General features: G+C 44.8%; 3 protein-coding genes across 3 annotated transcripts; 2 read left to right on the top strand and 1 right to left on the bottom strand.

Moving 5' to 3' along the window:
* The first annotated feature begins 215 nt into the window (after positions 1-215).
* On the top strand, positions 216-4,731 carry slc39a9 (solute carrier family 39 member 9). The gene is made up of 7 exons (XM_034525221.1): positions 216-782; positions 1,383-1,491; positions 3,059-3,262; positions 3,531-3,602; positions 3,941-4,026; positions 4,237-4,371; positions 4,465-4,731. The coding sequence occupies exons 1-7, from the start codon at positions 687-689 to the stop codon at positions 4,696-4,698; spliced, it is 936 nt and encodes a 311-aa protein (XP_034381112.1). The 5' UTR covers positions 216-686; the 3' UTR covers positions 4,699-4,731.
* A 4,143-nt stretch (positions 4,732-8,874) lies between these two features.
* On the top strand, positions 8,875-18,284 carry plekhd1 (pleckstrin homology domain containing, family D (with coiled-coil domains) member 1). The gene is made up of 13 exons (XM_034525616.1): positions 8,875-9,029; positions 10,357-10,450; positions 10,652-10,741; positions 11,119-11,195; positions 11,842-11,933; positions 12,018-12,070; positions 12,379-12,473; positions 12,558-12,651; positions 13,302-13,546; positions 14,994-15,126; positions 16,321-16,465; positions 17,198-17,341; positions 17,562-18,284. The coding sequence occupies exons 1-13, from the start codon at positions 8,875-8,877 to the stop codon at positions 17,717-17,719; spliced, it is 1,575 nt and encodes a 524-aa protein (XP_034381507.1). The 3' UTR covers positions 17,720-18,284.
* On the bottom strand, positions 18,020-23,848 carry ccdc177 (coiled-coil domain containing 177). The gene is made up of 3 exons (XM_034525615.1): positions 23,359-23,848; positions 19,310-22,640; positions 18,020-18,427 (listed from the first exon to the last, which is right to left on the bottom strand). Exon 2 carries the CDS (start codon positions 22,626-22,628, stop codon positions 20,118-20,120), a length of 2,511 nt encoding a protein of 836 aa, XP_034381506.1. The 5' UTR covers positions 22,629-22,640; positions 23,359-23,848; the 3' UTR covers positions 18,020-18,427; positions 19,310-20,117.
* Positions 23,849-26,824: the final 2,976 nt, after the last annotated feature.

Genomic DNA, 26,824 nt, shown 5'->3' with positions numbered 1-26,824 from the left:
AGACAGAATACATGGGTCCATGTTTTTATCTTGTTTATTATGTCGTTTACTTCTGTCTCTGTTTATTAATTTTTTTATGCAACATAAAAAATTAAAATAACGTATTCTTATTATTTATCAATCTACTTCCTCGTGTCGGTCACGCGGATACGTGGCAGGTTCGCTTCGGCAGCTTGAGGCTCGAGGACACGAGTTCTGACCCGGAAGCACTTTAGTGCAGCACCCAAACAAGCGGATGTGGCGTTCGCCAGTTTGTTTAGCTAGCCGCAAAACCGAGTCGGTTGCAAGTTGTATTATTATTAGTCATTATTATTATCATCGATCGACGGTCGATTTATGGGGACAAGCGATGCGGGGCAACGGATCGAACGTTAACGCGTCGAATCACCGTTAACCGGAGCTCAGCTGGCGTCGTCGAGGCCAAAGAGGCTGTTAACATCTCCGTCCAGCGTCAGTCGGTTAACGTGGATGTTTCTCAGCGAGCGGAACTGGTTCCACATACGAGGACGTGCGTGTGTGTGTGTGTGTTTTATCCGACATCTGTTCCCAACGGGCAGCCACAGGTTGAGTCATGCTGTTTACCGGGACGAGCCGTTAACACGGGCACCGGGTCGAGAAGTGGTTACAGGTGCGGCTTGGTTTGTTTGATGCTGTAGACAAATTTAACGGAACATAAAAGTGCCGTCATGGACGACTTCAGCTCGATCAGCCTGCTGTCTCTCGCGATGCTGGTGGGGTGTTACGTGGCCGGGACGATACCTTTAGCGGTCAACTTTTCAGAGGTAAGTCCCGTGACGTGCTCTGCTTTTTGGAAATGGGAGAAACTTTGACCACGTTTTTTGTTTTTTTTAAACTTTAGAGAGCGGTGAAAGTTGTTCTCTGGTCGGCGTCTTGTCAATCTAAAGAAGCTGTGATGTCATCAAGGTTATCAGATAAATCCATCATATACTCGGGGTCCAGATTAGACAGAACATTAAATAGAATAAAAGCAAACATAAAATGCATAGACCTACCAATGCCTTTTTATAAAGGGACAGCTGTACCAATGTCTCCACAGATTGGACTGGTAGCTGTGGTACTATAAACATTTTATGTTTTATAAAACCAAAAGTAATTAAGTCAAATACATTAATTTGGAAAGTATGAACTCCTGCAGCCACAAACGTTTCACTGGCACCATTCACTCCATCTGTACACTTGCGTGAGAGCATTTTTACTTGTGCATTTGTCCTATGATATTGCCTTTAAAAAAAAAAAAAAAATTAAATATCATCTTCATCGCTCATTTGTTCAGTAATAAAATGTCCAAGATATTTGATCTCATCACAGACAACGAGACGGACTTGTGCTGAGGATTCTCCTGTTTGGTTGTGTTTCTCCAGGAAAAGCTGAAGCTGATCACGGTGCTGGGGGCCGGGCTGCTGTGTGGCACTGCCCTGGCTGTGATCATCCCTGAGGGCGTCCACGCTCTTTATGAAGACATACTTGAAGGTAGACGCCGATGTGTTTCCCCAACTCTCTTTGATGACGATATTGTTGCATTTCATTAGGTTTGGAACCAGTAATTTGGCGATTTGACAGATAATGAATATTAAGGCTGCAATTTGATTAATGTTTTAGTCAGTAAATAAGTCCAAAGGATCTTCCTCTAACTGCTTTTTTTGGGGTCCAAAATCCCCAAAATCCCATGTAGTGAAAGAGGAAAGCACATTATAGAAACTGAAACTTTTGGTTTTCTTGTTTGAAAATAAATGTAAACATTTAATTGATAAACAAATATGTTGTTGACTAATTGACAAATCTTTTCAGCTGGCAATAAAATCTCAAACTTTATTCCACGAGGATAATTCACGCTGCATCTGTGCTGCTTTCCAGGTCTCTTAGGCACATGTAATAAACAATAAAACAATAAGGAGACTAAACTATTTTAGTGGTAGTAGCAGTCTGCACTGTCCAGATTGAGGTTTGAAAGCCAGGAGACCAGTGAGACCCCTTGTGGATCTGCTCCACTGGGTCACAGCGATACTGAAGGCGACTTTTAAACGCATAGGCTGGTCGATTATTCTGTGACAATACCTGGAAACGTTTGCTTAACCCCCGGTGGCCTCGGGGGTTAAACATTTCCTGTCGGTTCTCTGCCGTCTAATAAAAGCAACGTAATTTAATGTCTTTGCCTCTTGGTCAGCGCTTCAGATGCATTCCGAAACACCAGAAATGGAAAATGTATAATAATACATTTATTTATATAGCAACTTTTAAAAAAACAGAGTTTACAAAGTCCTCTACAGAAGCAAGGTAAAAACATAACATCAATACAAGTAAACATTTCAGAAAATACATGAGGCAAAGGAGACAATGCCATATAGGCAATGAACACAATAGAGGAATAGAAAAATACAAATACAAAATAAAGCAGAACAGACAAACTAAAATAGGGGAACCAAAGAACTGCATAAAAGGACGACATCACTTAAAATCTGTTCTATAAAAATGGGTTTTAAGAAGTGATTTAAAAGAAGCTACTGGTTCTGCTAGTCTTATCCCCTCAGGTAGGTCGTTCCAAAGTCGAGGGGCTCTGATGGCAAAAGCACGGCCACCCTTTGATTTAAGCCTTGACTTTGGAACGGCCAGAAGGGCCTTGAAGGGTCTTGAAGGTTCAAGGCCCCAGGATCTAAGGCTGCGAGCTGGCTCATATGGGGCTAACATTTCAATGATGTAGCTTGGGGTCAGACCCAGGCGTGCTTTAAAAGTGATCAGCAAAATCTTAAAATCAATATAACACGTCGACATTCGTCTGAGTAGACCGTCACAAGGTTCACCGAGCTGTAAAGAACCGCCAGTTGACGTCTGTTCTTCCACAACGAGCTGTGTCAAACACCGATGTTTGATTTGTGACCGTTTGTATTGACACATTCTTCTGTGTCTCAAAGAGACGGCTTCATGGATCTGTGATCGTGTCTGACTGTCCTCGGCGGTCGCTATGGCGTTTTTGTAGCTTCCCCTTTCTTTTAAACAGCCATTGTGCCTGCCTCCTTCCCGTCCTCTCCTGTTTCTGCAGGTGCGCACCACAACCACGGCCAGATCGGAGCCGTGGAAGTGTCGGAGCCGAAGGGGGAAGTGGACACGGCCCTGAGTGGCGTCGGGAAGCACGAGCACAGTCACGAGCAGCTCCACGCCTGCATCGGAGTGTCTCTGGTTCTGGGCTTCGTGTTCATGCTGCTGGTGGACCAGATCGGCAGTTCTCATGTGCACAGCACAGAGGGTCAGTACGACAAAGTCCTCGTACATGTGAAGATGGGGGTCGCCTCATCAAGTGCTTATGAATCTTCTCCAGGGGGAAAATAATGTTGTTGAATTACACCCAAAAACGACCCCAGAGTGCTAAACTTCACATTCTGTTCTCCCAAAGTCTGCCAACATGTGACGCCACACAGTTCTTACTCAGTGTGGAGACGCTGTTCTTTCATTATTACTTGGTTCTACTTGTATGTATTTCTTAAACCCAATATACATTTTTCTTTTTAAATTAGTTTTGGATCCAGAGTCAGCCAGAGTCACCTCTAAAATCACAACCACCCTGGGTCTGGTGGTCCACGCTGCAGGTAGGTCTGCTCTTAAATGTATTTGTTGTCCCATAAAGATGGCGCAAAATACTTTTTATGTTCAAATCCTCCTTATAAGTCCAAATCACAAGTTGGTGCGGGGACAGAGAATGGCCTTTTTATTATTACATGTATTTAACACGACTCACATTCTCTGCTACAACTAAGTTTACTTACTAATCTTGACAATAACTGCTATATGGAAAAGAGGATGATTCAGAGTGTTTGAGCAGCAGAAGTTGCTCTCTTTCTTTTTTCACAATATTATAATAATAACTTAGTTAGGGTGCTAATAGCCGGAAGTGAAAGGTATCTCAGCGACTGTGTCTTGTCTCCAGCTGACGGAGTGGCTCTGGGAGCTGCTGCCTCCACCTCGCAGACCAGCGTTCAGCTCATTGTCTTTGTAGCCATCATGCTGCACAAGGTGAGAACGGCTCATGTCTTGTTCAGTACATCAACACCTTTCAGGATCCTTTTTAAATATGTTGTGATCAGCACTTTAAACTCTTATATTTGTTTTACTTTGTATAGACCAAATGACGAATCGAGAATTTAATTAGCAGATGGAAAAATCTGAATTGTTAGTTGCACCAAATGTGAACCTGTGTGACCTCTCCCGCCCTGTCGTCTGCAGGCCCCCGCGGCGTTCGGCCTGGTGTCGTTCCTGATGCATGCTGGTCTAGAGAGGAACCGGATCCGCAAACATCTCCTGGTCTTTGCCCTGGCGGCGCCCGTCCTTGCCATGCTGACCTTTTTAGGCCTCAGCCAGGTAAAAGCAATGATATCTATAAAAAATTTTTAACATTCCTTTTGACATTTGGCCTAACACTGTTTTTGTGTGTTGCCCCCCCCCCCACCTCAGAATAGCAAGGAGGCCCTGTCAGACTTCAATGCCACCGGCGTCGCCATGCTCTTCTCCGCTGGCACCTTCCTCTACGTGGCCACCGTCCATGTCCTCCCCGAGGTCGGGGGCGGCGGCCACAGCCACGCCCCCCCGGGAGGGAACGGAGGGAAAGGACTGAGCAAGGTGGAGGTGGGAGCGCTGGTGCTGGGCTGCCTCATTCCTCTGGTGCTCTCCGTCGGTCACCACCATTAGACCCAGACCGGCAGGATGGATTTAAGACGGGTGTACGGGGGGGGGGGGGGGGGGGGAGCGGAGACAGAGACTTCATATATTGTGGATCTATATGTCTTGTTGTTTGTTGTGATGGACCTCGAGGACCAGGCGGGTGCTCGTTGCTCGTGACTTAAAACCTGAAATAGGGAATGAATGACGGTAGGGAAATCAGAGTTGCTGCAGAGGCGACGGAGGAACACGACGTATGTTTCTTCTGACGGAGAAAACACCTTACAGCTACTGTATGTGTCCTTTTTATTCCACCAGAAACCCCTTTTTTTTCTTTTTTTTCTTTTTTTTTATAAAAGAGACCCTTAGTGGACCCTTTGGCTCTGTTTAGTTTGATCATCGTGGAGTTTTCAGTGTTGCATAATCGTGCTTGTTCAAAGTCAAAGAACCAACCATCACAGTGATGTTTTACTAGATGGCAGTTGCTCATTGAGATTTAGGCCGGTGATATCAAGAAATCTTTTTTTTTATTTTTATTTTTTATAAATAATTGTACAGGGTGTAAATCTCTTTGCATCAATTCCAATAGATGTGAGGTGATTTTCAAGTGCCATATTATCGAGATGAAAGCGATACCCGAAGAGACGGCGCCACGAGGACGTTACCATGGAAATGGAACAGGAACGCTACACGTAAAAATCCTGCTAACGATGATTCGAATGGGAATGTCCCGTCTTCTTCTATTTCGTCAACGTTCCCGACTTGTTTTCTTCCCAACGAAGATCCTTTTTTTGTTCTCGCAGCCATCCGACGAGAGATCTCGTCTCGACTAAACATCCAGATGCTCGTAAAAACAACGCTTTTCTTTTGGCTCGTGAGTCTGTTGTCGTTCCTTTGGCCCGACAGGAAGCTCATCTCCCGTGTGATGGATACTGACGGTGCGTTCAAACCCGAGTCCTGCGTGAGGAGACAACTCAACCAGCATCACTTTTCTTTCTCCCCCCCCCCCCCCCCCCCCATGTTAAGTTTCCTGGATTTGCTTATTTTTGTTCCCCTTTTACGTTGAGAGTAATTATAAATAGAGGTTGAAGGAGGGGGGGGGGGAATAATCTGTATAGAATTGTCTTAAGTGATTGTATAGCGTGTTATTAAGATCATCTGGAGGCGGAGGGATATTTCAGCAGCTCTGAATTAATGATTTGCCCAACAGGGACCAACTGGCTCAGGAGAACAGACTTTTCACAGATCCAGGGAGGAGAATTTTTGAACAAAACCTTTTTTTTTTTTTTCTTCTTTCTTTGTGGTTTACTCCTTCAATAATTATTCATACATGGACAATAATCATACGCATGAAAACGGGGCGATGGCGCTTTTTTTTTTTTTTTTTTTAGCAGTGCAGCAGAGTTTGAAATGGCTTCATAGGATTCAGCTTCATCCTCAAAGCGCTGGTTGTGATTCAGAACCCCCCCCCCCCCTCCCCCCCCCAATATCGCTGCCTCAACTAAAACAGTAACCAGGTGATGCATTAAGTAGGGACAGGACCGAGCTCATGTATATGTAAATATGAATGTGTGCTGTACGGAGTAACTTCCACAACCATCATCGTCTGTTGTGTGAGAACTGCTTACTCACAAATGCATCTTCTTTTTCTTTGAGTCTTATATTTTTGGACACGGCTCTGACACGAGGCTTCAAACCATCTGAAGAGTCTCTGTTTTCTGTATAAATTGAACGGTTTCTACAAATGCAACTTGGCAATTAATTACCATGTTTTAAGAGGAGGAGGAGAAGAAACCTGCCGTGTTTTAGGGAGGAAGGGGCGGGGCTTGTGTGTGTGTGTGTGTGTGTGTGTGTGTGCGCACACTCAGCCCCGTTATGTGCCGTCTAAACAATGTTGCATCAGGACCCCTGCTGAGATCTGGCTTTTCCTTCTTCCCCATCCATCCTCCACTAGTATACATGTGTGAATGGCGCAACTAACGGTTATTTTAATGAATGATCTATTAACCTGCTGATTATTGCCACGTTCAATCGGTTGGTTTAAAAAGTACATTGTGCAACAAGTTCCAAGAGTCCAAAGTGACGTCCTCAAATGTTTTGCTTCGTTAAACTCTAAATATATCCAGTTTACTATCCGAGGATGAAGAAATCCAGAAGCTTCAACTCTTGAGTTTTGTTTTGAAAATTGCTCACGTGATTAATTTATTATCAAAATGGTTGCAGATACATTTTCTGTGGATCAATTAATTGTTGTGTGCATGATTTTTTTTTTTTTTTTGGAGGTATGTTTCCTCCTGAAGTCCCTGGAAAAAATATTACCCATAAGTAATTCTCTATGAGATAAATATATTTGACAAAATATGAAACAATCAAAGTTTATTATTATTAATATAATTATTAAGAGCTGAACACTTAACACCGTTTCCCTAGTAAGAAGCTGATTGAGAGAAAAAAGGGTTTTCAAGGTCTTTAAAGGTCTTTATTATTGGTCACAATACTTCTAGAGGATTAAGGAACAACGTGTTAACTACTTATAGAAGTTATAAAAATGACTTTAAATAGTAAGAGAAAACAACAAAGGGGATGTAAACCAAAGTCCTTAAGTCCAAATTTCTCCTTGTACTATTTTGCCTTTTTAAAGATTCAAACTTGATAGAAAAGCTCTTCTTCTTTCTATTTTATTGTGACAACTGTAAACTGTCCCTGATCTGTTGCATTAGAATCACGTTATGGAGCTCGTATGGACGCATGATTACAGCCAGGAACAACTTCTACATATGAGACTTGGAAAAAATCAATGTGAACCTTTAGTTAAATATGTATTGTCACAAATCTAGAAACAATTCACCATAAAGTCTCGTCCCTCGTGCTCATTAATGTCGGTTCAAACCTTTTATTGAACATGAAGCTTCGTCTTTGCAAAGTACTGGACTGCCACATTTCTAGTGTCGGCACTTTACATCTTTGATCGAACATTCATACAACTTGAGAAAATGAAACGGTATAAACTCGTTAAATTGCCAGATATCTGCAGGTGGAGTGTGATGCATCATTCTGGGGCTGAGTGGAGGTTTTCTGATCAAGTTAATATTTGTAATAGTTTCAGTGGGGGTGTATCTCTATTTCTTTTCTTTTTTTTGTCATTCCAGAATGAGTCTGCCTTATTTCCATACTTTTTATTGTGAACATCAGTTGTAAAGCAATGTGTTTTATGACTACTAAATTAAAGTTTTTTTAACTGGTGAAAGGTCTCTTCTATATTTTGATAATTTAAGCAAAAAGCATTGCTACTCTATTTTTCCTAGATAAAAAAAAAAAACCTTTTTCCCATCTATGAAGTTTTCTTTCATTCATCAAGGTAACAATTTATGGATTTCTATTGTTCCGTTTAGTCACATATTTCACTTCCTCAAATTAGAAGCTAATTTAAAGGCTCACGAAAAAAAAAAGAAGGTCCAGCGGGCTCATGCACTTCTCTGTTGAGGCTGAGCTGTCGATATCTTTATAATCTGTTGTCCATCCACTCTCGACACATGTTGTGTAAATTAATCTGATACTCAACGAAGCTGAGCTGCATGTTAACCGCTCTGACTCTCCATCCTCTTTACCAGGAAGTCGTGCAGCCACGCCTCTGCCCCAGATGTTCTACTAATTCGCAGCTGGAGCAACGGGTGGAGTGAGTGATGGAGTGAGTGATGCTGTGGGTGATGGAGTGTGTGATGCAGTGATGGAAGGAGAGTCCGTACCTGCCAAGAGCTGGAGACCGCGGCGACTGCAGTAATCTGAATTAACAGCTTTTACTGGCTGGACTGTATTGACCGGCTTCAGATTTAGCAACTCACTCCTAAAGCTCCCATCCATCCCTCCCCCCATCGCCTCCCGGTATCCCTCCACTTCCTCCCTCCCTCTTCCTCTCCGTCATCCCTGTTTTCATGTGTTCAGTCTGCCTCCAGCGCGCCGAGCGTATCGACGGCCGCATCATTCCACCCTGCTGAGTTATCGGGATTTGTTTGCTACTTTTTTCCCCGGCTTTGGTACTGAAGCTGTGCCCGCAGCTCATTGCCTGTGCACTGGGTGTCATCCGGACTAATTGTTATTGACTTGATTGTATTATTGGTTTTGTTTTTTTCTTCTTTGGTTCTATTGATAGTTTTTGTTGTTGTTTAGTTTTACCCCCACCTCCCGGGGCGTGGAAAGCCGGAGAGGATGTTCTCGTCCTCGTCCAGAAACTCTCTGTTCTCGCCCTGGATGTCCATGGAGCAGTCTGACTCTGAAGCGCTGGACATCAGCACCAAGGTGCAGCTGCACGGGGTGCTGTGGAAGAGGCCCTTCGGACGGCCGTCGGCCAAGTGGTCCCGCAGGTGAGGGGCAGGTGTGAGTCACCTGGTGGTCTTTATCTTTTAATCCCAGACGGAGCACTTTGTACTGCAGGTGGGGAGGATCTCTGCTTATAAAACCTAAGTTAACTTTTTAAAAAAACGACAGGTAGGACAACTGATAGGAAATCTGCTTTTTCTTTTATATTTAAAGGATTGACATTCAGTGTCACAAGATACTTAAAAGTGAATCTTTGCTGTGACATATTTGGAATAATCACAGGTATAAAAATATGTATTTATAGGGGAAAAAAACTTGTATTTGCTTTATAGCTGCAGTATATATGTAGTGACACAAATACAGAAAATGTTTATGTGACAGAAGTTTAGAATCCTGATTGATCAAACTTGCAGACTCGACTGACTCTTGATTCTTCCTTTATGAACATTGAGGGTTTTGTGTTGTGTATTAGAGGATTACTTTATATAACAATAGGATGGTCTCATCCACAGTCCTTTTGACATCCCACTGTCGGTGCATCCAGATGTGAGAGCATCTTTAGATGTTTAAATGTCTGCATTGGTACCTTATGTCATGATGATGCTCTTCGTTTACACAACAGTTGAAACGACAGCACACGGTGGATCCAGAGAGTCTTTGTAACCTTTCCCATCGGCTTGTGTCACGAAGGTCTAAAGGTGGTTGGATTTGTTCGTAAATTCTGATTATGTGGACAAACTGGAGAGATTTCAGGGTTTTTGTCACCAGCTTAAAAAAAGAAAGAAGAAGTTGTTCGAAACAAATCTGCGAATCAGTGCGATGACCTTTAGATGTGCGTGACTGACCCTCAGAGACCTTAAATGAACTTCCTCAACAGTCTTCCCTGTTAAAGCGCCAATGCACTGATTTCACACATTAAGGTCAGTTTACGCGTCACAAAGAGTATAAACTCATCCAAATAACGTCTTTCTAAACAAAAAAACCTGAGTTATCAAGTGGAGGCACTGAGTTTGAGAAAGAAGAGACACAAGGGGGTCGAAAGAAAAGGGCATTATGGGAAATTAAGCACGCAGAGTTTTTGAAGCTGGAACTTTAAAGTCTGGATAACTTGGCTGCAGATAATTATTTATTTCAATTAAAATCAAACATTCTGAGAAGTGCTGCTTTGTATTCATGATTGGAAACAACGGATCTCGAGCATAAAATAAAACCGCAGAACCTTTACGGGTCACATGACGAGATGAATCAGATACGTCCATTTACACAGAGCCAGAAGCATCAAGTGAAATGTATCGGGGAACATGCGGGTTCCTTTTTTTAGCCCCGCAGGATGTTCTCACTGCCGCTTTCATTGTCTTCCTCGGTACAAAGATTCTTCATCATCAAAGACAGCTTCTTGCTCTACTATGCGGAGAGCGAGAGGAGGAACTTTGAGACCAACAGGTTCTTCAACATCCACCCCAAGGTGAGCCGCTGCATCCTCTCTGAACACCTAGAAGATGGTGCAACATTTGTGGTTGTTGCTTTTTCATTTTTATCGGATGATACGTGCACTTTGGAGGATTTTGATTAACTGTGAGTTTAAGTTACTTTTAGGAACAGAAGGTTTTAAACCTGTATTATCCATAAACGACATTATGAATAACGCAATGTGTTTCTGCCGCAGGGGGTCATCCCTCTGGGAGGATGTGTGGTGTCAACCAATGAAAACATGGGCATGCCCTTCGCCATCGTGGTCAACCTGGAAGACTTCACTGTGAGACCCGGATCCTGTCACGCATTCATTACGTCATCAGCCTCACGGAGTTTTAAAGTATCATTTTTATAAGACAAACACATATGCAAACACACAACGTTGCGTTGCGTGACAAAGCAGCCTGCAGAGCCTTTCTGAATAGCACTTTTACAACTGTGAGGATGTAACAAACGGGACACAACAGTGTTACATAAGGGTCGACTGTGTCAGCGGCCGAAAGATATTTTTACAGCCTTCATAGAGTCCTTTATCGACAATCTGCTGATGTATCCTGTTGTGTGTGTGTGTGTGTGTGTGTGTGTGTGTGTGTGTGTGTGTGTGTGTGTGTGTGTGTGTGTGTGTGTGTGTGTGTGTGTGTGTGTGTGCGCGTCCCCCAGGGCACCATCGTGTTGGCCGCTGAGTCCGGGGAGGAGCAGGTCCAGTGGATGGAGATGCTGCAGGAGTCGGGGAAAGTGTGAGTGTTGTCTTTTGTTGGAATTTTCGTTGGATTATAGAATTGTTTTGATGGCGGATGTTTTTGTTTGGCGAAAAAAATGTGTCTATCCCAAAGTTGTTCGGAAATGTTCAGCTCAAACTGGAGACTTTACGTTGTAAATGTTAAGAGATAAAGATCCCGCTTCATCCACAGTTGTCACTGTAACGTGGAACAGTGTCTGATCCCCAACAACCAAAATATGAATGTTCAACAATTTGTTATGAAATTACGTTTCCCTTCTAAGAGTCCTGAGAGTTGAGCTTAACGCTGACAGCATTCACATGGAAACTAAATGCTAATGCTAATTAGCACTCAACACAACGTACAGCTGAGGCTGATGGGAATGTCAATAGTTTTGAAGGTAATTGGTCATAAATCAAAGTATTGGACTGATTCAAACGTTCCCTTGTTGACAGAGCTTGAAGAAAAGTCCGAGAATCAAAATGTTTATAATCAATACAATTCATCCTCGCATAATAAGTCAGACGGCCACCGAAACCTTTAAGTCCACATTTCTCCGTATGGGTTTCATCCTCAGTGAGCCATGAATGTCTGAATGTCTGAGCAACGGTGTTTTAATTGAATAATCATTATTTTTGTCTAAATCTCTGCATTCATCCAACAGCACGTGGAAGAACGCCCAGCTGGGGGAGGCCATGATCGACAGTCTGGGGGCTCAGGGGCTGCAGCTGGCCAAGGAGAAGCAGGAGTATCTGGGTAAACATGGAGGGGGGAGGGGGGGGGGGTCACCTCGGTTTAACAACCTGAGACCGTTTACATGAAGAGGTTTTGTTTCTGCAGATAAACTGATGGAAGAGACTGAGGAGCTCAGTCATCAGAGGGCACAGAGAGAGGTGAGACCTTTTTATGTTCCCACGGCAACAGTATGTTTAGGTGGAAAAGGATTGGAATAAAAAGAGCGTTGTCTTGTTGTGGGGGATTTAAGTCGTACATTTACCAGAAAACTACGTGAAATTGTGTGGTATTACTTTGCAATGTTTGATGAAACTCATCACAAATCATATTTGCTGTGTGTGACGTCTCCGAGGACCCGATACGTGTTACCCTTTGCGATCAGATTATAGAATAAGGAAAAGCTTTCAAACCTTATCATAAGCATTCCAGACTTTGAGGAGAACGTGAACCTCCACCCTGTTTGCAGGAGCTGGAGCGTCTGAACCGGGTTCTGGAGGAGGAGAAGGTGAAGTTTGAGGAGGTGGTGGTGGAGCTGAAGGCGGAGCAGGAGCATATCAAAGAGTAAGAGAATATGTTCCATGGTAATGTCTACGTCTACGTGTGTCGATGAATGTGATTCATCGTCTGCTGCGTGTTGGTCGGCAGAGACCTGGACGACACGGCTCACTCCCTGAAAGGTGTCGAGAGTGAGAAGGAAGAGCTGAGCAATCTGACCATCCTGCTGCAGAAATCCATCGAGGTATGAGAAATAAAAGCTCGTCGGTGTAACGATTATCACGTAAGAGTACGACATCCGAGGGGTAAAAGGCCGTTTGTGAGAACCTCCAGGAAGTCAACAAACAATAATAATAATAACAAATGTTCTTTTTATACTTTTTAGACGGATTAACCAAAACGAGATGTTAAGTAGTGAGCTTAGGTGGCGGCTTTGTAGCCGTCGGACAGAGCCAGTCTAACTGTTTAGTGCTCAGCTGGTTTGTGGCTTAACGGACAGATTATGATCGATCTTGTCATCGAACTCTCGGCCAGAAAGCAAAGACGCACATTTACCAAAATGTCAAACTATTCCCGTAACATCCCAAAAAATATCAAATATCAAAATGTATTTTGCGCTCCTTCATAACTTAGTCACTGTTAGCCTCGATAACTTTGTCTCTGTCTTTTTCACAAAGTTTATAACTGATCTTAAAATACTTTTTTTCCCATATATTTTATTTCTATATTATAACTGTAGTGTATAGTTCAACTATTTCACTCTTTTAGAAAGATTGTTATTCTTCAAATATTTTATAAAACATTTTTCCAGTGTGCAAGGAATGATTGCTCAGCTCCCTGTACATTCCTCTCCACTGAGGAGATTTGATCTGAATCGGTTGTTCTGCCCTCCAGGAGCTCTCTCAGGAGAAACGGAGAACTCTGGAGCTGCTGGGGGTGAAGGAGCACAAGGAGCACAAGGAACACAAGGAGCAGCAGGAGGTGGCGGAGGCGGAGGAGGCGGCGGGGGGCGAGAGCTCAGCCTGCAGGGAGCCTGAGGAGGCCGAGGATCCTGGAGAAGTGGACCTGCTGCAGGACCTGAAACACATCGAGGAGCAAATGAAGATCCTGCTGAAGGAGAAGGAGCAAGCTGACGACAAGTGAGTGACGACTGAGAAACAGAATCCAACATCGCCTTTTCATATTTACTGTTCCCTCAAATTCTTCAGAAGTCATTTGTGGTGGATTTAACTTCAGTTAAAGGCATAACATTCTCCGAGTCGTTTTTTTTTTTTACGGCTGAAAGCCTCTTAAGAAGTGTTCTTCTCACACAAATGACTCTGAATATATTTGAAGTGTCAGGGTCACATTAGAAACACTGGTTTCTGCATCAATACCGACGGTATACCGATGGAAGCAGACAAGAGGGCTGCGATTACCTTTTGGCATCCTGGGGTCGAACACAGGAGTCACAGAGGATGTTACTGCTGGTGGAAATGTGTATTGATCCATAAACAACCAGCCATTGATTAGCAGCAGTAAGTGGGATATTACAGGCAGCTGCTATCGACTGTGTAGCACTAATGTTCTGAAGTGTACGAGCCGTAACGTTATGTTTCCATGAGCTCTCACTTCCCTCTCCTCCGCCTGACTGACACAAACGGCTGCATGGAACAATAGAAGAAAAATAACGTAATCATACGAAATAGTTTCATACCAAATGCAAAATCAAACTGATGCACACTTGTTTTTGCGAAACAACCGTCCCGCAACAGATACGGGTCAAAATATAATATGTTTGTAATTCGACTCAAATCTATGAGATGTTTTTGAGGGCATTTAAATCCACTGATGCAAAAATATTTAGTGTAAAAAAAAAAAAAAGAAAGAAAAACAAATCAACGCCATTCGGACACAATGTATTACACAAAGGAAGTAAGACTTTTTTTTATCGGTTTATTATATTATAATTGACATTTCTTAATTTGTATTGCAACATTTTAGTTGTTATTTATCATTTCTAAAAATCTATAAACGATGTATGAAATCTCAATTTGTCAGGAATTTTTATATTTTAATCCTTTTTGCTCTTTTTTGATCATATGATAAAAAAAAATATATCAAACTTAAAAACTACCTGGCTGTCTAAAGGTAAGAAAATCTGCCCGGCAACACCTTTAGAGCTCACTAACACGTTATATCTTGTAATAAACGACGTAATAATGTAATATTTACTGTAATGTAATAAAACCGCGTTCACAGGAAGCACTTTCCCAAACTGTCAAACTATTGATTTAAGTGTCTCAGAAAGTTCTCTGCTTCCTGTTTTTAACCTTGAAATTAGATTCCAGGTGTGCGTCCGTGTCCCGTAGAGCTCAGTGAGCACAGCGGGGCGCCGAAGCTGAACGGCCACCAGAAGCACTTTCCAGCTTTAAGCTCTGAGCTTTAAAAAAGGGCTTTAAATAACGGGCAAAGTCATTTAAAATCACCAAAATCTGAGTTATGACCCTGTTCCTCGTTAGGATAAAGATATGCACGACGTTCCTCTGTGTTGTTTGTGTTGTGCATGAAGATGTTGTTGTTGTTGTTGTTGTTGTTGTTGTCCAGGCTCCGGGAGAACGACCAGCGGGCTCAAGTCCTGCAGCAGGAGAGGGAGTACTACTCCTCTCAGGCTCGGACGCTGCAGCAGTCGCTCTCTCAGCTCACTGTGGACAAGCTGCAGACCGAGGCCGAGCTCAAGGTAACGGAGCGCGTTGCTGAGTCAGCTGAAAGGTATTCGGCTGCCTGGTTTATTTCTGGTCCACTGGGAGGACTTCCTTTATTTCTGTTTGACTGGACCTCTTGTCCTGTCCGTGTGGCTTTGACTGGACTCTTTATTCTTCTCTGGCTTTATTCTTCTTCTTGGCCTAAGACGTCCCGTGACCTTATCATCCCATGTAAACCCAACCTCAGCAGGTCGTTATTGTAATAAACTTGATACACATTCATTGTAATGGCAGCTGAAAATGGTTGAGTTTGTAGGCGTATTTCAGGCCTTTAAAGCTTTTTTAGGATTTGTAAACGACACAATAAAAAAAAGGGCTCGACAAGAAGTACAATAAATGCAAAAATGGTTAATTTCCCTGGACAAGTAAACACCGGTTTAAAGACCGTCACAGCAGACGTGTTGCCCGTCATCCGCAGCACAGGAGCTCGTAACAATAACACTGATTGTGTTAAACTGCTCTTGTGCTTCAGACTTATGTTTTTAAAAAATGTATTCATGTTTTTAAGAAGTAGGATCATTTTACAACCCAACATTTAATCCTTCAGTTTGTTTAAATAGTTTAAACCTTTAAAATATCTTTAGAAATATATGTTTTTAATAATAATCTCCCAAGTATACAGAGGACATGACCTCAGTATTTGTGGCTACGGCTCCGCTTGAACAAGAGACAAATTAAGGCGAGTCTTTTTGTACAAACCGGTTGGATCTAACTTACTGAAGGTGTTTCATCATACTGGATACAATTTTTCACAATTAAAATGTCCTCTTCCTAGTTTCTCTGTATGAAATGACCTTTTGCTTCCTCTTCACAGCAGCTCATGTTTCTCTGTCTTCCTTCCAGACTTCTGGGTGGAAGCTAACGCTCCGTATTTATTCTGTGTAATTAGTCACTAATGTTGGATTTAAATTCATGTCTTGCACAACCATGAAGGTGGACACGCCTGTAGTGCTGCTTTCGGTTCACCCTGAAAAATGGAATTACTTTTGAGGGGCCGGCCGTCTCCTCCACGAGATAGTTTAATAAACCGTGACCCCTTCAGCTGATGGAAATCTTTCCTCCTCTTATCATTAATAGCCCAATAATTCCACATCCAGACTCAGTATATATCGATGTAACCCACTCAGTTAAATCAACATCCTGTGTGTGTGTGTGTGTGTGTATATTAGGCGGAGATAGAGTCTCGGGTGGAGCTGGAGAAGAGACTGAATCAGGCTGAACAGGCTCTGCAGGACCTGGAGAAAGGGCTGGACTCCCTGGAGCGAACCAAGGAGACCGACGAGAAGATGAAGGGCGGCGTGACTCAGCTGAGGAGTGAGTGCATTCACTGTTACCTTGGTAGCCGATGGCAACGCGCTGCAGGATGGCCTTTGGTTCCCATGAGGGGGGGGGGCAGCCAGCGTGTAATCGGGATGTCCCAGTAAAATAGATACACAAATGTGCACGTGAGCAGGTTTAGACTCAGCTTCAGATGTTCTTAAACACACACAAAGTACATAAGTACATAAGAAGGACATAATCTGATCTGACACTTGAGCGCCCTCCTCTGGATAGATGTTGTATCACGTGTTCATCATGTTCAGCAGATATCAGTTAAACATGTCCGCAGAAAGTTTTAACTTTTATTTTATTAAATGTAATCCCCAGAAGTTATCAAGCCTTAAATTATCAGGAGTGCAACTAATCATTATTTTCTCAATTAATTGTTTGGTTATGATATGTCACAAATCTATTCAGTTTTTTTTAAATGATCAAATCTCCAAATAAATCTGGAACCTTTAGCTTAAAATAAATTACTAAAGTTATGAATTGGTTATCAAAATAGTTGCTGATTATTTAATATTGATTGACTTATCTATTAATCAGCAAATCTGTGCAGCTCTAAAATGATACAGTATGAAAATGGACTGAGTAATAATTCAATATTCCCTTTTTCATGTCTCTAAAGTTGTAATATTTATCTAACGGTTCATAGTTCTAATGTAAAAAAAGTGATTATTAAATGATTATATGATTATATTTGTGTGTGTGTGTGTGTGTCCCCAGGATTCTTCGAGGAGTGTATCTGTGCAGCGGAGATTGAGGCGAAGCTTCCATCGATAATGAAGAACGCCGTGTATCTGCACAAAGCCGCCGCCCGCAGGATCAAGAGCTGCCGGGTCCAGAGGACAGTCTCCAGACGCCACTGGTGTGAGTTCAACGACATGAACGCACAGCACTTCAGAGTTTAAGGCTGAATTCATCCACATTTGTTGGAAAAAGGTCATAAAAGTCCTAAGCGTGTCTAAAAAGTCCTGCATTTCAACGCCATTGTTTTCCCAGACATGCAAAGACTTTTTTTTCTCGACATGCTACACGAGTACTTTACTATTATTTACTGTTTTCCCCCTCGCTCTGCTCTCTGTCGCAGTGAAGCACTCAAAGTCTTTCGCCGTCGCCGCGGCTGAAGGCGGCAGCATGGAGGAGCTGCGGGAAACGGCCCGCCGCCTGACCTCCGACAGCGGCTTCAGAGAGAGCGTGTACGAGATCATCGCTCGCAAGGACGCCACGAACAAAACGGAGGACTGAGAGGAGAGATGTCAAGGGGGAGGAATGGTCCTTAGCTTTATTTACTTACAGTCATCCTGAGATACACACACACCTGTTAAATGCCCCCTACGGTTAACAGCCGGGAACTATGGAGCCAAAATAACTCAATTCAGGAACTGAAAGTCTGTTTTTATTGAACCTGAAGAATACATAGACCAGATTTGATTTAGCGAAAGAGTAATACGTGTAAACTATATGAATGTTAGGAACGGCTGTCGTCTTATTGAGGATCATTTGTGATGTCACCATATTTAACAGATAGCACACGATGCAAATCCATCTTGTAAAATTGTATTTATTCTCCTGGTTTTGATTGTATGCACAGATTGTGTCCTTTACAGTAACGAGACGCTTTTTGGAAAAACGAAAAGTAAAGCGACTCATTGTATTTCACTGACATAAGCTTTTTAGGATAATGTACAAATTATAACCCATAACACCAAAAAATGATACAGAAAAGAAACCCACGTGTCGTGGTGAGGTGAGAGGGTTCATAGGGACTGAACAACACGCCTTGATGCTAATAAAGCTGCTTTTGAACCTTGTACATGTCATTTATGCATCAAAGTAGATGGCACTGTTACTCCATGAGAGGAAAGGTTTGGTGGTTTCCACTCGATAAAGTTCAGTGTGGGAAGAAAAGGAGGATTGTGGGTCACGTCACCAGCTCTTGTTCATCACCAGGACCTGAAGGAAATATGAGAATGTGATTAAAAACAAATGCAGAATGTCATATAGCACAGGGTATTCAATTGACATTCAATGATCAAAGGTATTATTTTCAAATTGAACTGGATATAGTATAAATACATACTCAAATAATAACAAACAAAGCCTTTTAACAAACGTGTGTCTTCAAATATAGCACCTAATAAAAAAAAAAATCTAAAATGATGTCAAATAAATGTCACATTATAGTCTAGCATAAATTAGTCATCGTAAAGTCATAAAGTCATACAATAGTATGTTAAATGATGATCCTGTGGGGACAGCGTGCCTCATAATCCCGTCAGTCTATAATAATAATAATAATAATAATAATGCCGCATTTAAAAAGCAGTCTGGTGTTTATCTCAGTCGTCAGTGACGTTCTCGGGCATCAGGTGGTCTGAAAAGCTGCAGGTGAAATGTTTTAAAGGATTTCTGCCTCAGTGAGGAGGAACGCCGGTTATTTCTCTGCTCAACATGAAGAGCTTGTTTTTCTCCGCCTCAAAGAAAAAGCCTGAATGAGCCACCAGAAAGAACAACATGGCTCAGTCATGTTCCCACGCACTCTTTCTGCTCAGTCATTCACCTTTCGCTGCTCCATCCTGATTTCTATTGCTATGGCAACGCCGCCGTGCAAACAGCCCATGTGTATCTCCCTTTTTTCTTTTAATCTGAGAGATTGTAGGATTAGAGGCTTTTAAAGCCTGCATGGGGAGAACGATGCTTTTATTTATCGGTCAACTCGGGTTCAGTGTGATCTTTTTATTTTAAATGTTACACCTCAAGCTCTGAAAGAAAACAGTGTGTCAACAAAAACAGCAGGCATTGCGTAACACGTGAAAGCAGTAACAGCCCTCGTACCTGTTGACCTTGACTCGGTCACCAGGCGGTTGTTGTCGGGAGCAGATCGACTGTGCTGGTGGGGAGGGGAGGGGAGTCAAGAGGAGGCGGTCTCTGTTTACGGTCACCTGACATGAAGAGGGGAGACGCAGGAAGACGAGGGAGAGAAGAAGGAATCGGAGTCCTCTGATGCTGCATCAGCGCGGGGCTTCGTGCACACGGCCCTCCTGCTCTGCATCGTCAGCGGCACAGACAAGTGTCCAACCCGGGGCTTTATTTATATAATATATCTAACTGTGTCACAGGGCGTGGACAAAAAGTTCACGCATTTGCTTCTTTTTTTGTTTGTTTTATGGCAGGGGGGGGGGGGCGGGAACCATTTGAGCTCGATTTCCCCCCCCCTTTGCACGAGCGCTCCCTTAAAAGCCTCTGCAGTTGTCATGGAGTTGTGCTTCCTGGTAAACAATGACTCTTTTCATTAGTGCACAGCTTTCAGTCCAGTAGCTGAGATAGACAGCGCAAAGGGCAAAGAGAGAGAGCAGGGGGGGGGGGGGGGGGGGGCAGCTCTCTTCCCCTCGTCTCGTCCACTGTACGTCCCACACAGGCTTCACTGTTCATTTGCAACAGCCGATCCAGTTCGCAGTCTCATTACATCCATGGTGCAACATTTGGTTTGCTTTTGAAAAGGGTCTATAATTTAAACACGTCATCAAACAAGCTGATTGGGTGAAGATATGCAAGGGAATAAATAACACTGCGGGTCTTTATGAGGAGAAGACGACGACGAGGGCCACGATGAAGGCAGGGGTCCACAGCAGAGCCGTGGGCTTTATTTCTCGTCCAGGCTGGCATTGAGTTGAGCTTCCAGAGCCATCTTATCAAACGTGCGCATGTTGGTCTCCTCCCGTACTTTGTCCCGTACGTGAAAGGAGGCCCGGGCCACAGAGCGAGCGCTCTCCAGCACCGCCCTCTTCTCCTTGAAGATCTGCTCGCTCTTCTCCAGCTTCCTCTCGATGGACTGCAGCAGCTCCAGGCGCCTCTGCTTCTCCTCGTCTTCCACCCGCTGCCTGTTGAGCCTCTGCAGTTTCTCCTTCTCCTGCCGCGTCTGGACGGCCCTCTGGGCCTTCTCCTTGGCCCGCTCCTCGGCCACCAACGCGGCCTGCTGGGCCCGCTTCTCCGCCTCCTTCGCGCGAGCTTCCAGGAGCTGCCGCTGTTGCTTCTCGTGCTTCTCCGCCGCCTTGCGCGCCTTCTGAATCTGCTTCTCCTCGCGCTTGGCCTTTTGCTTCAGCTCCTGGCCTCGACGCTCCACTATCTGTTCGTAGTTCTCCAGAGAGCGGTTGAGCTTCTCCTCTGCTGCCCTCCTGGCCTCCTCCCTCTCCTCCTGCTCTCTGCGGGCGATCTCCTGTATCAGGGCGGCGTGGCGCCTCTTCTCCGCTTTGTTCAGACCCCGCCGGTCCTCCTGGCCCTGGTGCTCCTTCTCCTGCCTCTTCAGCTCGGCCATGGTGAGCTTCTCCTTCAGCAGCAGCCGCTCCTGCTCCAGCATGGCCGCCCTCTCCTCCTCCAGGGCCTTCAGGTTCTGCTCTTGGAGGGCTTTCTTATGCTTCTCCTCTCGTGCCGCCTGCTGTAACCTCAGCAGGCGGTTGCGCTCCTGCTGCTCCGCGAGCTCCCTCCATCGCTCCTCGCTCTCCTCGGCCTGTCGCATCTTGGCCGCCGCCGACAGTCGCTCCTGCTGGCTGAGTCGCCGCTGCCGTAACGACACCTGCGTCTGCCACATCCGCTGGCACTGGAGCACCGCTCGCTGCTTCTCCCGGTCCTCCTGCTCTCGCCGTAGCTCATCCATCCGGCGCTCGCTGTCCCACTGGAGGTGAGCCACGTAGCGGGTCTGACTCATGATGTCCTCCTCCTGGTATCTGGCGAGCATCAAAGCTGCGATCTTGCGGTCGCGCTCGGACACGGCCTTCAGGCCCCGGCGCCGGACCTCCCTCACGATGCGCTCCACCTTCTGCGTCGTCTGCAGCGAGTGGCTCAGGTCGCCGAGGCTGAGGCTGCGGCCCATCAGGGAGTTGAAGGTGGCCATCGTGCGAGCCCGAGGACAGGAGACCTTAGCCCAGTGATCTCGAGCGCCGTCCCAGCTGTAAGAAGAAGAAGCGCCCGACTCTGAGGAGGTGCACGTCGTAGTAGTGGTAGTGGTGGTGGTGGTGGAGGTGGAGGAGCAGACCAGCTCCATCCTCCGCTGTATGGACTCCAGCGAATGGCTTTTTGCCGGCACGGCGGCGTGAGGGCCGGGGTGTCCGTTGTGCTGAGAGAACGGAGCTCCCGTCACGCCGTTCAGAGGCGTCCCAGAGCTCTGAACCGCTGGCTTCTTCACCGATGACGTCAACGTGGAGTTGGCCCTGGGGAAGGAGGGGGTTTTCGGTGTCGATCTGGGGAAAGTGTTGCATGATTTACCGCCTGATGGCTTCATGAAGACCGCCGGAGAGCCGGACGAGAGCGGCCGCGTAGATTTGACTTCGGGTGAATGCCTGGCAGCTCCTTGGAAACCACCTCTGGAGGGCAGCGACGAGGTTGTGGAGGCGTTTTTTGAGGACTGAGATTTCGGGCATGCACTTGAGGTGGGGGCTTTAGATGTTGGACCTGAGGCTGTGGCTCTAGAGGCTCTATCAGGGGTCGAGCTGGAGGTCACCGGCCCAGATTTAGCTGGCTGAGAGGAGCCAGAGGAGGCTTTGTGCTCCTGCTCCCCAGCAGAGGGTGACGCAGCGCTGCCGGTATTGACCGCCGCCTGCAGGATCCTTCTTTTCTCCTCCCTAACAATCCTCTCCCTCTCCTCCCTGCACTGCCTCAGTTTGCCGTGCCGGTCTCTCTCGTAGACCTCGAACAGGCCCGTCGCCACGCGCATGGAGCGGCCGGGAGCCTCGCGGGCGAAGTCCGCCAGCGGGCGGGGCAGGAGCTCCACGGGTTTGACCCCGCACCGCGCGCACGCCTCCAGAGAGTGAGGGCTGGTTAACACGTAGCGGCTGCCCTCCGCGACCGGCGAGTCAAAGTTGTACAGGTCCAGGTGCAATTTCGGCGACGGGTCCCCGTCGGTCTGAGTCTGTGGTTGCTCGGGTGGCGGCGGCGGCGGCGGCCCCTGAGAGGCGCCGTCTGGCTCCGCCGGGGTCGCAGTGTGGCACGGGCTCGGCTCGGAACTGCCGGAGGGCGGCGTCTCGAACCCGCCGTCCTCGTCATCCTCTGTCCTCGCGCCGTCGGCCTGTTCCGGAAGTCGGAGCTCTTCAGTGGCCACAGCAGGCGTGTCGAGGCCTTTGCACTTGTTCTGCTCCTCGGCCTCCGAGGGGTCGACCATAGTTGGCTGATACTGCAGGTAGAGAAAGGGGGGGGGGTATTTGATGTGGATAAAATATAAAATAGAGGGAAGAGGTTTCAATTAGAGGATTATAGCATTCAGTCCAGGGTTTAAGAGAGTTGCAGTCTGTGGGGGAGGGTCATAACGCATGTTCAGAGATGCATGCATGCATGCATGAACACATTCATTTTTTTTTTACACCAGATGAGACATTTCCCCTTCAGGGAAGTGACATAAGACACACAAAAAACGACCAGAGTCCTTTAATAGAGGGTCTATTTTTGGCAGAGTTACTAGGCTGTGGAGAATTTGATTACTCATAGCATTATTTTCACTCTACATCACACAATCGACCCAAGAATACTTTGGGATCCTGCAACATATTATAGATTATTAGTCAGTTTATAGAAAAAGCTTGACGTAAAACGAGATCTGGGGATCAAGCTGTAGAAGAATCTCCTCTGCTCTCTGCTCATCATCATCGTGGACTCACACCTCACAAACAGTAAAGGCCTCGACTTTTCTAGATGTATCAGCAGCACAAAGGCAGAACATATATGCACTGAGATTAAAAATAAACGACTCAGGGTCAAATTATAAAAAAGAGAGATTTTTTAAAGATATGTTTTAGCTGCTGTTCGCTGTTGTGCACCAGAACGACATTTCACTCCATTTCACTGGGGTTTGGTTGCATTTCATGCGGCGTCGCACCACAGAAACACCCACTGACCTGCCAGCTTGTAAAAGCTTTTCTAAACCGCTGCTGTGCTCCCCTGTAATCCGTGCACTGCCCCTGGATGCCCGCATAATATCAGGTTTCAGGGGGGAAAAAGGCCGTCGACCCAACGATGGAGCTTCACATCGTCGCAACCTCCAGCGACACGGACGGACAGACGGAGCCCTTCACACCCCGTCGGCCCCGCAGAGCAGCGGAGGAGGAGGAGGAGGAGGGGGGGCGGGGTGAAATCTGCGCTGCGCGAGATTAAAAATGGTTAAAAACAAAAACGTTCACGAAAAGAATCGCCGAGCCGCAGCTTCCTCCGATCCTCTCTGGGCAAAGTGCATCCCGTTAAACATCCGCGGTCTCCACCTGCTACTCAGCAGCATCCCTCCGTCTCAGCCTCCTTTAGCTCCGCCTGCTTCTGACAAATATGCTACCCGACAAAAATATATATATATATATACGGTCCGCACGCTGCAATTAACCAAGCGCGCATCCACTCACATGACATGCTTTTAACATGCGACGACACACATCGGCCTACTGGTGCTGTGTGATAGCCTCGAGCATAGTTCCTCCTTATAGGCCTGATATATCTACATATATAGAAGGGATTCTTTATGATCATGTTATTCGGTTTCCACGATTATTCACCGCTTTAATATTTGCATTTCAAACAATATACAAATACGAGTAAAAATATATTGTATGAAAGTCGAATCCATCTATAAATAGATGTTTAATCTGTGCAGGCTGGTCGATAAAAAGTCACATCCCCTCATGTAACAGCTGCCATCTGCCACCCTGCTTCAGTGTGTAATAAAAAAATATGCTGTAATGGCCCGTGACAGCCGCTAGAGGGCACTGTAATATAATAAATTAGCTTTCTCTGCAGACAAAGGAGGGTCAGCAGCCAATCAGCATCACTATAGTTTAATACATTTTCAGATCCTTTACTTTAAGGAAAAAGTATCAATGCCAGACATAAAAAGGAAGTAAAAGATATGTATTGACGTTTTTTAAAGTATGTATTATCATACTTATATGTAAGTATAAGCCAAATTCAAGAGTAAAAAAACCCTGTGAGTGTTTTACAATTATTTATAGTATTATGAGATCATTATTACAGGTGCATTCATGTGTAGTTTGTATTTTACTGTCGTTTAAACTACACTGTTTGGTCATTTAATATATTTTTTTACAAAACAAAACATAAAATCTACTTATAAAACATGATGCATCGTTATGTTTTCTACATATAATCTTTGTCTGCAAAGTAACTGTAAGACAAATGCTATTTAACTTCTTCTTTTTTTTTGCTAAACCCCTCAACATAAAACATTTATTATTCTAGATAAGACACATCTATTTCAAACTATTATATAAAGACACAAAAACATCACAGTAGTTAAAGTAGTAAACGTGTACTTGTAAATAGTGCATTGAATTAAATGAATGAACATTTGTTACACTTTACAAGGTAGTTTTTGACAAATACCACACATTATTAACACCTATCTTAAACTGTAACTTCTCTTATTGACACGTATTATATATGAATACACCCGAGCTTCTATTAGACTTGCTTGTCAACATTATTAGTTAGTACTATTAGTATGTATTCATTAATTATGTATTCATTTAATTCCCTGTCCTCCTCGCACACTTACAATACTCCCACTAGCAACAACTATAGTGTTTGCTAGTGGGAGCATTGTAAGTGTTTGTTAAATCATAACAAGTTTCATACACTTTGTGTTAATGTCTCTATATTTTGCTTCACTGTCTGTGTAGTTTAACACCTGTTTGTACGATGTCACGCTGACACAATATTTCCATTTATATGTTCAATCATCATCTGTTTATACAGCAGTCCCCACAGGCCAATTTCCTAAAGTCTAGATAGTTTTTTATATTTCCTATTGAACAATTCTGATTCTCTAAACAAACTCAAACTTTAGTTGTTTCTACATTATAAGGTTACAAGATTTCAGCGTTATGAAGCTTCCAGAAGACTAACACCTCACACCTGTCGCAGGAATTAACTGGAAAAAAACAATCACTTCTTTAATGAAAAAGTACACCGAGACATGTGTTGTGCTACTTAATCGAGGTCAAAGGTCAGGGTCACAGCCGGGGCAGCAACAACAGCGCTGGGGAGAATTCACCTTCACGAGTGGAGTTGGTGCTCCGATATATCATTTAGTTTAAACTTGATCAAATAAAAGTGGCCTCAACATCTCCACCAGAAGATTATGCATTCGGTTGTGTGCGTGACTGTGTGCGTCTGTCTGTCCACGGCTAATATCACGTATAGTGCTGGACCCGTCGGTTTTGTGTGCTATCTGAAGTTTTGGTTTTCTGCTGACTCCTCACTATTCCGAACAGCACACATGTATGTACGCATAACTATTAATTGGCAAATTGTAAACTGAACTGAGCTTTGTCGTTAGGAGGAGAGCTAGTGAGCTCTCTACTGTTGAGATAGAGACCTGAGAGCAACAAATATTAAAAAAAGAAACTCCTTACTGCTACTTTATTAACATTAACTACTAACACATTAACAACAACTATTTCCTATTATCACCAGTCCACTAGTGCAACGATGGGAAGCTGTTTGAGGGTTTAAATAAACACCCACTTCTACAACTACTACGAGTACATCTTCTACTACTACCATGACTACTGTTGATGCAGCTATTATTAGCTATAGAGTTGGTCGTAGCAGTACTTATACAACTGTAGTTCTAGCCGGTACTACAAGAGGCAGAAGAAGTCAAACATGATTTTATCATGTTATTGTCTCTGCGTATTGACACATTCCCCCCCCCCACCACCACATGAATGAGTGCAGCATATTTATTGAGGCAGGCCGGTCTGGTTCGGTCCAGGTGGAGCGGTTGGATCAGGATTAGATAACTCACAGTGATGATGACCCACTAAACTCCTGACCCGGTGTGGGGAACAGTGCGGGTTTAATTGGCCCCGCCCGTGAGCCGCATCAGGCGGAGAGCGGGTAACAAGTGACAACAGGGAACGTGCTGGCTGGCTTGTTAACCGGGGGCCGTGGGGTCTGGGACGAGGTCTGGGACGGGGGCCAGAGGGGAGCGGGGCACGGTGTGGTCGCTGCACAGTTCACTGGTGCGGGGGTATGCTCGGCAGTATTTTTGGTGTTTTTGTTTTCGGTAGGGCATGCTCCCCACCACCAAAGCTGTTCTGGGGGGTTCATCGAGAGGTGAGCTGCTCTGTGCAGTCATGGAGACCACTGCAATGCCCCGGCTGGTGGTGAGGGCCTCGAGTGTTCCCTTGTATATTGGTTTTGTAGTGGGAGCCAGTCTCGAAGGTGCCAAAACCTTCTGAGTAGGAGTACATCATGTGAACATGGGGGTTTGATATGTGGCACCCAGGACTGACTGTAAGTACGTTTGAAGGACAAACATGCAGTTTATTTGACAGATAATAGTTGTACTTCAAT

Source organism: Cyclopterus lumpus, chromosome 22, assembly GCF_009769545.1.
Source record: "Cyclopterus lumpus isolate fCycLum1 chromosome 22, fCycLum1.pri, whole genome shotgun sequence".
NCBI classification, from domain to species: Eukaryota; Metazoa; Chordata; class Actinopteri; order Perciformes; family Cyclopteridae; genus Cyclopterus; species Cyclopterus lumpus.
Note: the sequence above shows the minus strand (reverse complement) of the source record. Positions and strands in the feature narration are given on the sequence as shown.